Consider the following 13,073-nt stretch of genomic DNA (forward strand, 5'->3'; position numbering starts at 1 on the left):
ATTGATAGATGAGCCTGTAATGCGTATTTGGAGCCTGGAACAAAACTCAGCATTTTTTATGAAGGCTGAGAGAGCATGATGATGATTTTAGGCTCAGATATTATGAGGAGAAGGTAAACTTGGATGTGAGGAGTTGCTCTCATTGCTTGCCAAGTAACACGAGAGCGTCTCTGGAGTGAACTCAGAGCTCGGTTCTGCTGTGGCGCTCTGCACATCAGACTGAGCATCCTCCACGTCTGCCCTGGAGCAGCTCTGGCTGTCCTGCCTCCAGCGGTGTGACTTTGACCCCTCGGAACCCCTGCAGCAAACAGCTTGTCTCTAACACTTCAACATAGGGATCCCCCTACCCCAACCCATGTATCCCATCTGCAGCCATAAAGCTGGAAAAGAAAACTCCTTCTTTCCTTCCTTCCTTCCCCTGCCTGACCCCTCAGCCCAGGATTTATTTCCCAAAGCTGCTGACGGTTGAACGACCATTGTTTTTGCTCTGCAATGGCACTCAGCGGGGATTTGCGTTGGGAAGTTGCTTGACAAGCCAAGGAGCGGAGCGGTGTGAGAGGAGGGGGTGGGTGGAGAGATGCTCTGCCGGCCAGGCAGGCGGGATCGCGCTGGCAGTGGCTCTGCCTGGCTTTCGCTCTGCCTCCCCAGGGAGGGAGCCTTTCTCTCGCTCCAGGCTTCTCCCCTGCCACACGGAGGGAGGGAGAGAGGAGAAAGCAGAAGGGTCCCTTCACACCCGCAGCACCCAACTGCCCGGCTCGCATCTGCAGCGGGCGAGCCATGAGGAAGAGTCTCTTTGCCCCTACGGTCACTTCGCCTTTGATTTAAAACCTTCACCCACTTCCTCAAGGGACAATGGAGGAGCAATACATTTCCAAACTCCACCCGGTAGTGGATTACGGAGCTGGGGTCTTTCTTCTGATCGTAGGTGAGTTCTGCCTTCACAGCTTTGCCCGTTTGCCCCAAGCCAAGGAGCAGACACGCCGGGGGCTGCCCCCTCCGTGCTGCCGTCAGCCAGGGGAAACTGGAGGGAAAAGATGGAAAATCTGTTCCCACACAGGTTCCTGCTTATTGCCTTGAGTCGGTTGGATGCCAGGATTAATCTCCGCTCTCAGATTTGCAATCTTTTGCTTCAATGCCGGAGACTTGCCAGCATAAGTTTGCCTCTGCGGCGTCACAAGTAGTCAAAATAAATTGTCTACCTCTTTATCCTGGCATCGCAGCCCTGCGACCTGAGAGACGGCGCAGCCCGTTTCGTGACACGGAGCAGGGGAGAGCAGCTCCGGTCCGACCCTTGGGGTGGTGGGGTGGGGGGGGTGGGGGGAGATGCTTATTATGCATGAAGAGCAGCTGTGTCTCGGTAGGAGAAACTGGTATAAAACAGCAAAGGGTTTCCAAACAGCACTTCTGGTTTTTATAATGGCCTGTTTGCCCTGCTGAAGGCAGAGTTACAATGAAATACAAGTGGGGACACGTACCAGTGTGCTCCAGCATGGCTTTAGCTAAGCGTTTTCTTCCATGTCTCCTTGTTGCACGTACGCAGGTGATTTGTTTAGCGCCGGTGTAGGTTTGGGGAGGAGCTGAATTGGTTTAGGCGTGCAGTCCAACTGAATTTCGCTAACATGCGAATGCCTTCCTCTCTTCAGCTCATTTGAAAACCCTGGTTGAGGTGCATTTAAAAAAGATGAGTATATATTTTTATGTGCCTTTAACAGAGAGGCTTTGGGCAGCGATGCTGGGCTTTAGCATGCCACATCTCACTCCGTTCCCGCACGCTCTTCCCTGCGCTGCGCTGCGCTGTGCTGTCCCCTCACTCGTGCTGACAGCAGAGGGTACAACTCAGGGGAAGAAAAATCGCTATCTGCAAAATGATGAAGGGTTTTTTTTCTTTTAATCCAAGTCAGGATGCCAGCTGCTATCTCACACAGAAGTAAATACGTAGATGCAGTTCACGGCTTTGTCCCGTGCCTTCCAGCAGCCTCACAGGCAGTGGGATGATGGGGAATAGCATCTGTCAAAGGAAAAGAAAGGGTGGACCTGGATGCCCACCCTGATGACCAAGAGCTGCTTCCTACCTCTTGTGTAGTGCTCTCCCAGAAGAAAGTGAATCAGGTTCATTTTGCTCCTGAAGCCTGAGGACGTCCTGACCTGCGGCTGTCATCTGGCAGGAGAGTCCTCTTCCCACCAAGCCACAGGTTGCTCTCTGGCAGCAAGCGGTCCCATGCCAAGCCACCGCGGGCATCTCTGTGTGTGCAGACACACGGCTCTCGGGTGCTCAGGGGACTCTTCAAGCACATCCAGAGGTGCCAAGAGAACGTGTGTGGTTAGAAAGTGAATGAATGAGGGACGTAGGGTCTCAGATTTGTATCTCTGTTCTGTTTAAGGCTTTCTCTTGGCATCTCCTCCCACCCTTGGATTCATGCCGACGTATTTATTCCATTTTGTTGCATGTGCCTTTATTAATTCCTCTGTGGGCACTTTATTATGTGGCAATTGTGAGCAAATGCAGCCTTCCTGCTTTCGCAGCCACAAGGGAACACGACAGAAATTTTTTTGTTTCCCTCTTTCACTTCTGACTTTTGAGGACACCTTCTCGGGAAAACCTTTGATCGAAACATAGCTCCAGCATGATGTTCACTTGAAAGAAAAGAGAAAACGAGTCGTTTGCTATGTGTGCTTTTGACACTGTTGTCATGAACTCTCTGAAGCCCTATGGCATACCTGAATAACACATGTCCGACGGGACTTTTTGCAAAGCAATCTCTGGTGTGGTGCGCGCCTCTGGCGAAACAACATCTGTGGTCTGTCTCACTGCACTCAGAGACCACCAGAACAGTGATGGTGGCACGTAGTGATTGTGGTCCTTGGCCAGCGAGGACCCTGAGCTGCCCCACCAGCACACGTGGACGATCAAGGCAGCTCAGAGCCCAGGAGCCTTATGCTGGAGCTCCAGTGGAAGATGATACATTGCAAAGAGGGAAGGATTTGGGCAGTGGAGGGCACCAGGTGAGAGGAGAGGATAAGCAGGCAGGACAGCTGGAGTTCTTCAGTGGGAAGGGGAAGTGGGAATATTACCAGGGAAAAAATGAAGGTGGATGGACCCATTTTACTTGGTAGTATGTCATGCAGGACAATGTAAGAGAGTGGAGTGAGTGGGTGTGGCCTATTCGCATGAGACAGGAGCCATGGGGGAATGGGTGGGATACAGTGCATGGAGAGCAGGGGGTGACATGGAAGTGGAGAGCTGTACTGTGGGGATAGGAAGGGGCAAGAGATGGTTGCATTGGGTTTGCGTGGCAAGGTTTTGGTAGCAGAGGGGGCGAGAGGGGGGACTTCTGTGAGAAGCTGACGCTTCCCCCATGTCCAAGAGAGCCAATGCCGGTGGGCTCCAAGGTGGACCCGCTGCTGGCCAAGGTCGAGCCCATCCACGACACTGGTAGTGCCGCTGGGATAACACTTTTAAGAAGGAGAAAAAAGCCCTGCAGGGCATCAGCCAGAGAGAGGAGTGAGAATATGTGAGAGAAACAGCTCTGCAGACACCCAGGTCGGTGAAGAAGGAGGGGAGGAGGTGCTCCAGGTGCCAGACCAGAGGTTCCCCTGCAGCCTGTGGTGAAGACCATGGTGAAGCAGGTTTTCCCCCTGCAGCCCATGGAAGTTAATTGTGGAGCACATATCCACCTGCAGCCCATGGAGGATAATGATGGAGAAGATATCCACCTGCAGCCTGTGGAGGACCCAAAGTGGGAGCAGGGGAATGCCCGAAGGAGGCTGAGACCCCATGGGAAGCAGTCTCCTGGCAGGACCTGTGGAGAGAGGAGCCTGTGGTCCTCAGGAATCCACACTGAAGCAGTCTGTTCCTGAAGGACTGCACCCTGTGGAAGGGACGCACGCTGGAGCAGTTCATGAAGAACTGCAGCCCATGGGAAGGACTCACGTTGGAGCAGTTCGTGAGGGACTGTCTCCTGTGGGAGGGACCCCATGCAGGAGAAGGAGAAGAGTGTGAGGAGTCCTCCCCCTGAGGAGGAAAGAGCAGTAGAGACACCATGTGATGAACTGACCACAACCCCCATTTCCCGTCCCACTGCACTGCTGGAGGGAGGAGGGAGAGAAATCAGGAGCGAAGTTGAGCCCGGGAAGAAGGGAGGGGTGGGGGGAAAGTGTTCTAAGATTTAGTTTTTATTTCTTGTTACCCTGCTCTGATTTGATTGGTAATAAATTGAATTAATTTTCCCCACGTTGAGTCTGTTTTGCCCATGGCGGTGATTGCTGAATGATCCCTCCCTGTCCTTATCTCGACCCACGAGCCTTTTGTTATATTTTCTCTCCCCTGTCCAGCCGAGGAGGGGACTGATAGAGCTTTAGCGGGCACCTGGCGTCCAGCCGGGGTCAACCCACCACAACGGTCTACTGTTCGTATGTTCGTACTGTTCGCATTTCCCCCAGTGGGTGAGGCAGGCCGGACTGCAGGAGCCTGAGAACAGAAGCCTGAAGCGCTCTTTGCTCTCGCAGGTCCCTAGTGGAAACACAGCTGGACTGGGAAATCCCTGTCTAGCAGGGAGGCAGGAATCGAAACCCACGGGCTGCCTGAAGCAAAGCGGCGGATGCTGCGGTGAGGATGCCGAGCTGCATAGCAGCTCTCAGAAATGCCGTCCAGGTGCCATTGCCTACCTGCTGTCTAGGAGAACAAGTTTCCTCACCACGAGCTGAAAAACAAGGTTTCATAGCAGATACCCACCGGCGCGTTTGCAGAGCATCAGCACAACATAGTGTTGGCCTGGGAGGTGCTGCGTTTTTCACTGAAAGGGTTATTAAACATTGGAATAAGCTGCCCAGAGAGGTGGTGGATTCACCATCCCTGGAGGTGTTTAAGAAAAGGGTAGATGAGGTGCTTAGGGACATGGTTTAGAAGTGGTGGTGTTTTTATCAGGGTAGGTTAATGGTTGGACTTGATGATCTTAAAGGTCCCTTCCAACCTCACTGATTCTATGATTCTATGATTCTGGCTGGTGTCCCGGTCTTCTAGGCTTTAGTCCCAGGCTAATGACCAGCGCTTTTTACACCCTCTGTATAGCATTTCACAGGTGTACTTGCTATGTGATATTATTGTCCGTGCTGATTCTTCTCTTTCAGCCGTCCTCACCATCCTCGGAAATTCAGCCGTCCTTGCTACGGCTGTGAAGCGCTCTTCCCTCCTGAAGTCACCGGAGCTGCTTACAGTCAACCTGGCAGTAGCGGATATTGGGATGGCCATCAGCATGTATCCGCTGGCCATTGCATCCGCCTGGAACCACGCTTGGCTGGGAGGAGATGCATCCTGTGTGTATTATGCCCTGATGGGTTTCCTTTTTGGTGTCTGCAGCATGATGACCCTGTGTGCCATGGCTGTGATTCGGTTCCTTGTTACCAATTCATCCAAATCTAACAGTAAGTAATGACATCTCAGGTAACCTCATAATAGTGCATTTTAGCTATTATGTTCAGAGAGGTACGTTGATGAATATGGCATGGACTATCAATTCAATAACTGTAGGAATAAGCCTCAACTTTTAGTCCAATATCAAATCTCTGATGTTCCTAGAAGGATCTGATTAAATTCCTTATTAAACAGTGAGGCTTCTCCTTTCTCAGTAATATCATTCCTGTATCAGGAACAGTGTGGTGAGCAGGACAGGGGCAGCGATCGTCCCCCTGTACTCGGCACTGGTGAAGCCCCACCTCGAGTACTGCGTTCAGTTTTGGGTCCCTCACTACAATAAGGACATTGAGGTGTTGGAGCGTGTCCAGAGAAGGGCTACAAAGCTGGTGAGGGGTCTGGAGGACAAATCTTATGAGGAGTGGCTGAGGGAACGGGGGGTGTTCAGCCTGGAGAAGAGGAGGCTGAGGGGAGACCTTATCACCCTCTACAGCTCCCTGAAAGGAGGGTGTAGAGAGGTGGGGGCTGACCTCTTCTCCCTGGTGACAAGTCATAGGATGAGAGGAAATGGGTTCAAGTTATGCCACAGGAGGTTTAGATTGGATGTTAGGAAACACTTTTTCACTGAAAGGGTTATTAACCATTGGAACAGGCTGCCCAGGGAGGGGGTGGATTCCCCATCCCTGGAGGTGTTTAAAAAAGAGGGTAGATGTGGTACTTGGGGACATGGCTTGCAGTCTTAAAGGTCCCTTCCAACCTCAGCAATTCTATGATTCTATGATCAAGTGAAACTACTTGAGGGTGCAAAACCTAAATGTTTTGCTGGACAAGACTGTCTTATCTTCCTGTTTGTGTGCAACCAGATGTACTGAAACTTGAGAGGAAAGAGCGTTCTCCTGGCATTACAGGGCTGGAAGCGCGGTACATTTTGGGTCAGCTTGATCTTGTAAAGCTCTCTGACTTACCAAAGTTTAGATCAGCACTGAGGGCTGCATTGAGGTTTCACCCAATCCATAGACACTCTCTGTTATGTTTCTGAGGAAGACAAAGGTTTGGGAACTGCAGCAGCAGCCCAGGCATATTTGTAGCCACCATCCTTCTGTGGGAGAAGAAGTTATGGCAAAACCCATGTGGCTGAGATGAGATTCATATATGCTCGCTCTTCCTCTTTCTTGCAGGTAACAAAGTCACCAAGAACACTGTTCGCATCTTGATTGCTTTCATCTGGCTCTACTCCTTGCTCTGGGCCATTCTGCCCTTGGTAGGCTGGGGCTACTATGGCCCTGAGCCATTTGGCATCTCCTGTACAATAGCCTGGAGCAAGTTCCACAACTCCTCCAACGGCTTTTCGTTCATCCTGAGCATGTTCCTCCTGTGCACAGTCCTGCCTGCACTGACCATCGTTGCCTGTTACTTGGGAATTGCCTGGAAGGTTCATAAAGCATACCAAGAGATCCAGAATATCGACAGGATCCCTAACGCAGCTAAACTGGAGAGGAAGCTGACATTGGTGAGTTAATGAGAATCTCAGTGATGAGAAGTCTGTAGTAATCAGGAGCTTGCAGAGAAGTGGCTCTGCTCATGCATGGCTCATGATGCCCCTTCATTGCTTTTCATAGAGTCATAGAATGGTTTGGGTTGGAAGGGACATTGAAGATCATCTAGTTCCAACCCCCTGCCATGGGCAGGGACACCTCCCACCAGCCCAGGTTGCTCCAAGCCCCGTCCAGCCTGGCCTTGAACACCTCCAGCGATGGGGCAGCCACAGCTTCTCGGGGCAACCTGTGCCAGTGTCTCACCACCCTTAGAGTGAAAAATTTCTTCCTAATATTTAATCTAAATCTCCCCTCTTCCAGTTTGAAGCCATTACCCCTCATCCTATCACTATATGCCTTTGTAAAAAGCCCCTCCCCAGCTTTCCTGTAGGCCCCCTTTAGGTACTGGAAGGCCACAATAAGGTCTCCCCGGAGCCTTCTCTTCTCCAGGCTGAACAACCCCAACTCTCTCAGCCTCTCCTCATAGCAGAGGTGCTCCAGCCCTCTGAGCATCTTTGTGGCCTCCTCTGGACCTGCTCCGGCAGGTCCACGTCCTTCTTATGTTGGGGGCTCCAGAGCTGGACACAGCACTCCAGGTGGGGTCTCACCAAAGTAGAGTAGAGGGGAAGAGTCACCTCCCAATACCTTGTCTGGTATCGACCAAAGATGGAGATGTGGTTCCAGTCTCACCCATACTCTGCAATCCGCAGAGGAGCAGGGGGGCTCCTGGAATACACATCATTTCAGCAGTTTGATCAGGATAATATATCGTAGGTACACCACCACTTGTTAAACCTTCTTTGGCCAGCTGCACCCATGATTTTCATGGACATACAGATTTCCTGTCATGCTGAAATAGCTGTTGAATCCATTCCCGTTGTAGTTGGGATGGAGGTTTTGTTCTGTCACCTGAGGTATTTTTAATTGACCGAGGGGGTATTCAGAGTGAGAGATACACAGAAATTCAGTATGAAAATAGGATTTTTTAATACAACATTTTTTCGAACAAGCACTTTGGTTGCTCATTTCTCGTGGAAAAGCAGAACTGACCCAAGCTTTCTAGAGGCCAATCTATTGATAGGCCATACTGTCTGGTTGGGCTGTGTCTCCAATGACATTTTGCAGCCTGAGACAGGGAAGGAGATGAAAATAGAAACTCATGAGAAATAGAATCATAGAATTATTTTGGTTGGAAGAGACCTTTATGATCACCGAGTCCAACCATTAATATAGCACTGCCAAGTTACCGCTAAACCATGTCCCTCAGGACCACATCTACCTGTCTTTTAAATACCTCCAGGGATGGGGAGTCCACCACTTCCCTGCTCAGCCTGTGCCAATGCTTGACAACCCTTTCAGTGAAGAAATTTTTCCTAATATCCAATCTAAACCTGCCCTGGTGCAACTCGAGGCCATTTCCTTTTGTCCTATCACTTGTTACTTGGGAAAAGAGACCAACCCCCCTCCTACACCCTCCTTTCAGGTAGTTGTAGAGAGCGAGAAAGTCTCCCCTCAGCCTCTTTTTCTCCAGGCTGAACACCCCCAGTTCCCTCAGCTTCTCCTCATAAGACTTGTGCTCCAGACCCCTCACCAGCTTCGTTGCCCTTCTCTGGACACTCTCCAACACCTCAATGTCTTTCTTGTAGTGAGGGCTCCAAAACTGAACACAGTACTTGAGGTGTGGCCAAAACCACAGTGTAGATCTGCTCAGTGGGAATAAAAGCGTATACGCACTGTCCAGTGTTACCTGTGCTCAGTTCACAACGCAGTCAACATACAATTTCATGTGTTCCAGCTGTGGTTTCGCCCACGCGCCACGTACCAGCCCCAGCCAGTGCGAGCTGAAAACTGAAGCCCTGTTTCCCTTTCAGATGGCTGTGCTCATCTCGGTTGGGTTCCTGAGCTCGTGGACACCCTATGCGGCAGCCAGCTTCTGGTCCATATTCAACTCCAGCGATGCCCTACAGCCCATTGTTACCCTGCTGCCCTGCCTGTTTGCCAAATCCTCAACCGCCTATAACCCTATCATTTACTACATCTTCAGCAAAACTTTCCGTCGTGAAATCAAACAGTTGCGGTGTTGCTGTGGCTGGCGCGTTCGTTTCTTCGGCGCCAACAGCTCCGCTGAAAACCCCGTGTCGATGATGTGGAGCGGGAGAGACAACGTGCGTCTCTCTTCAGCTGCAAAGGCGGAGAGCCAGGGGGCTGCGACGCGCTGAAAACGCGGGGATGGTTTCCCGACACGGGTCGAAACTTGGGCTCACTCGTGGGCCCAAATGAGTAGGAGTGCAGCGCACGGGGTTGTCACTGTGTATCTTATGTCAAATACAGAGGTTTAAGTATATATTTTTAAGCAACTCTCAAATATCGTCTTTAAGCTACACAACAACAAAAAAAAACGCTATTTTTTTCAAGAATTTCCATTTTAGAGGAAATGGATAGATTTATGTACTAAACATAAAACCATGTAAACTAAACATATTTTCAGAGAAACAGCTATAATTAAGAGGATTTATTATTTTGGGGTGGTTTTTTTCCTTATACTTTTGTTTTTTAATGCTATCTATCTGCAAACTCTTGGCTCTATCAGCAAAAGAGCCATCAGAGGACACCATAGGTTGAACACAAAGTGTCATCACCAAAGAAACACAGCTGAGAGCGCAGCTTTCCAGCACTACAGGCAGAAAACCATGTGGGCAGCGAGAAACGTTCACCACCCGGAAAAGATGATAAAGCGGCTGCAACGAAAATGTCTCGTCGAGATCTACAGCTCTTTTCTCCGTCAAAGGTGCAGTTCCAACTCCTCAAAGCGCAGGCTGGAAAAGCCGAGCAGCCTTCATCTGAAGAGGTTGGGGGGGAAGGTGGCAGTCGGTGAAGGATGTCTTCTGCCTATCAGAGGAAGCACAACGAGGAGCCGGGGGATCTTTTAGCGAAAGGAACTGTGGACTCCCGCTCCTTCTTGCCGAGGTATCACAGCTCTTCTACCACAAAAGCTGGGGAGCATTTGTTTTCCGGAGGAGCACTCTGTACCAGGCTAAAAGCCATCCCCAGGACAACCTGCCCAGAGCTCCTGAGATACCGAGCTGCTCCCTGGCTGGAGCGTGGACACAGTCACAGCTAAGAACACGACTGAGTTCAAAGCACACGTACAACCATAACATCACCCTGCCAGCCAGTTTTAGCAACAGAGATTCTGAGGGGGAAAGGATGAGCTCCTACAGCCTCTCTCTCTCTCTCTCTCTCTCTCCGACTTACTGTTTGTGATTTTAAAGGGCACAAACACAAGTTTGTACAAAATACGGCTTGATGGCTGCAGCGGTTCTTGCTCGCTCAGCTACCCATGTCTGTCTTTGCATTAGGTTCGGTGCAGGCAAGAAGAGTTAAATCACAGGCAGATTTGGCCCAGATTTTAGACAATCTAAAAAAAATAGTGAATTGACTTTGAGTTCTTGAAAACTTCTACCCCACTCAAACCCTAATAATTAGTTTCATTTTATAAAGTAGAGCTAAGGCCAAGAGCAGGACTGAAAGACAGGCTTGAAATTCTGTGGCCGTGAGAATTTCTGTTTCTGTGGAGTGTGGATTGCAAGAGGGCAACCAAAATGAGACATGAGCTGTAACGTACACTAAGGCACAAACTAATTAGTAAGTCGGGGGTTAGGAAACTTTAAGGAGCTCACCTTCCCCTGAACCCCTGCCCCTGGCAGCGTCGCCAGCTCTCATAAATATTCCACTAGATTAAAACAGGTTTATTTGTAAAAAGTTGTGAAAAATTCCTAAATGAAGTTGGCCTCCAGGGCGACGTTATTGTGTCCTGGGCTGTCACTCACAGATGCTCTGTACGGAATGAGACTACGCTCAGTCTTCTGTCCCAAAGAGGAAGAGGTGAAGCATCCTCTGGGAAACAGTCACCTCCGACAGCCCAAGGCCCAGAAAATGGGGAAAAGGAAGAGGAATGTGGGGAGCGGGAGAAAATACCCATAACTGAGAGGGGAGCATGGGAAAGCTGGAAGGAAATGTTTGGGAAGAGGAGAAGAGGCAGGAGAGCGTTATGCAAGTGTGTTTGGGGGAGGGCGAGGAGATGGTGGAGGGACATGCAAAAGGGACAATAGTGCAGAACAAGAGAGGAGCGCATCAGCGGGTGGAGACAATGTTAACGTGCTGGAAAAGAGACTCGTTACAGTAAAAGTCAATTACCAGCATTTCTTCAGCTTTAAAAAAATAACCTGACAGGGAAAACGTAACTCTATTTTAATAACAATCTTCCACCTCAGAGCTTTTGCTTTCACTCGCTCCGTTGCTTGATGGTTAAAATAAACAGCAAAATACAGATTCCCATCTGCTAATTGCAAATTTGTGAGCGGAACAATGAGATGCACAGTAACAGTGTAATGGAACGTCAGCTTCCTCCGTGAAAAATTTGGGGGCAGAACAGCTCCACACCCGCTTGTAAATGCTTTTAAAGTATATTTAATATGAAAAGCTCGCCACTCCACAACATAGACAAAATCTCTGTAAAACCAAAAGATCTGTATATTGTTAATGTTGCCGTATAAAGCTTTAATAGCCTCATTTATTACCTGTTTATGTACGTCATTTTTAAAGCTCAAAGTCCAGGTGTTTGTGTATCAAATATGGCTCCAACCTCTTGTTCATTTTTCAGACTCAGTGAGAAGCAAATCCAAACTTCTCCAGTGGAGACTCTGATTTTTAGATGGTTTTATGTCATATACAGAAAAATCAAAAAGCGGGGCTGCCCTTGACCAGAGAACGAGGAAAGGAAGTATAGCATACTCTACAGGGGACTTCTTGTTTTTTCTTAAAGTTTCATGAACCTGATTTATGGACAAATTATAACTCTAATTTCATGGTATTTCCTGCCCAGCCCCTGACGGTGTTGTCAACTAAGTGAACTCCTGAGACAGCGAAGCAGAATGCAAAGCGTTTACCTCGGGAGCGAATCCGGGCATCTTATGTTTTGCAATCACCAGCGTAGTCATCCCAGTACAAATATTTAAGGTAAAAACTCCAAGAGCATCTAACCCGCTCACATAGTAGGAGTTCTCTCACCAAACTGTGGCAGTTGGCAATGCGGACATCCACAGCCGAGCTAGCCGCCTTCGGCTCCCGTCTTTCTGTCGAGGATAAATGGAGGTCCCTACTCAGATGATGACATATAGAGTTCAATAATACACCTAGACCCCCGATTTGCATTAAAATAAATTGGAATTCGGTGCCTTACCTTGAAAAACCTTCTAGGCAGTTTGTCCCTCTCAGCACAGGAATAACTTACAGAACTAGATCACTTCCATTTATGGTTTATTTTCCATCTGTAAAATTAAATGTGACTTGTTTCCGAACAAAGATCAATTATTTGAGGGAGATCGTTGCTCTAGCAGTTAGAGCACGAGGCCAACAGTGCGGCGACCTGGGTCCCACCCCATTACTTTGCCAGTAATACCGTATGACTTTCAGGAAATCACTTAAACTTGGTCTTGGGTTCTTCTCTCATCCACGCAGCTGAGATGGTGGTGCTGCTTATGGTTGTAAAGCACCGGTTGGCTGATGAACAGCTTAGCACAAGTGCGAAAGCACCAATCCTGATGGTTGTGAAACACTCGGAATGAAGAACACGTTGCTAGTCCTGTATAGAAATTTGTCCTCTGTGGGATCCATCTGCCCTGCCCATGAGGTTACTTTACTATTAAAAATCAAGTAGAAAGTTTGTTCCACCGTGAGGGCACTGACCTGGGACTTGGTGCTCTACACTCAAGTTCTTGCTTTATCAATAGCTTCTTTCATGAAAGACAATCCTGTCCATAAATTAAGACCTCCAAATCTCCAGTGCTTTGTCCTATCTGCATCCCTTGCATCTTTGCAAAATAGAAAATATCTTACACATTAAAAAACATCTACTATTTTGGAACTTCCTAAGCGAAATGACTTAGCCATACAGTAACCTACCGCTACCTTGCTCATTCCTATTGGGAAGACCCGAGTGCTTAGTCCCACAGTTTACAGTTATCATTTTGTCCTGGAATATGCCAAAAAAACTCAAACTGAAACAAAACGTTTCAGTATATTTGCAGACTACCTACTTGATTTTGCACTAACTCCAATTCTCACTA

The 13,073-nt window shown here is 49.0% G+C and overlaps 1 protein-coding gene across 1 annotated transcript; it reads left to right on the plus strand.

Annotated features, from left to right (window-relative positions):
- Positions 1 to 852: 852 nt before the first annotated feature.
- LOC309669969 (opsin-5-like) lies at positions 853 to 9,164 on the plus strand (the record flags this gene model as incomplete). Its single annotated transcript, XM_082480764.1, has 4 exons — positions 853 to 925; positions 5,128 to 5,421; positions 6,589 to 6,920; positions 8,817 to 9,164. The coding sequence occupies 4 exons, from the start codon at positions 853 to 855 to the stop codon at positions 9,162 to 9,164; spliced, it is 1,047 nt and encodes a 348-aa protein (XP_082336890.1).
- Between the last annotated feature and the right edge of the window lie 3,909 nt (positions 9,165 to 13,073).

The sequence above is a fragment of the Vanellus vanellus genome, assembly GCF_965231255.1.
Source record: "Vanellus vanellus genome assembly, chromosome: 3".
Taxonomy (NCBI): Eukaryota; Metazoa; Chordata; class Aves; order Charadriiformes; family Charadriidae; genus Vanellus; species Vanellus vanellus.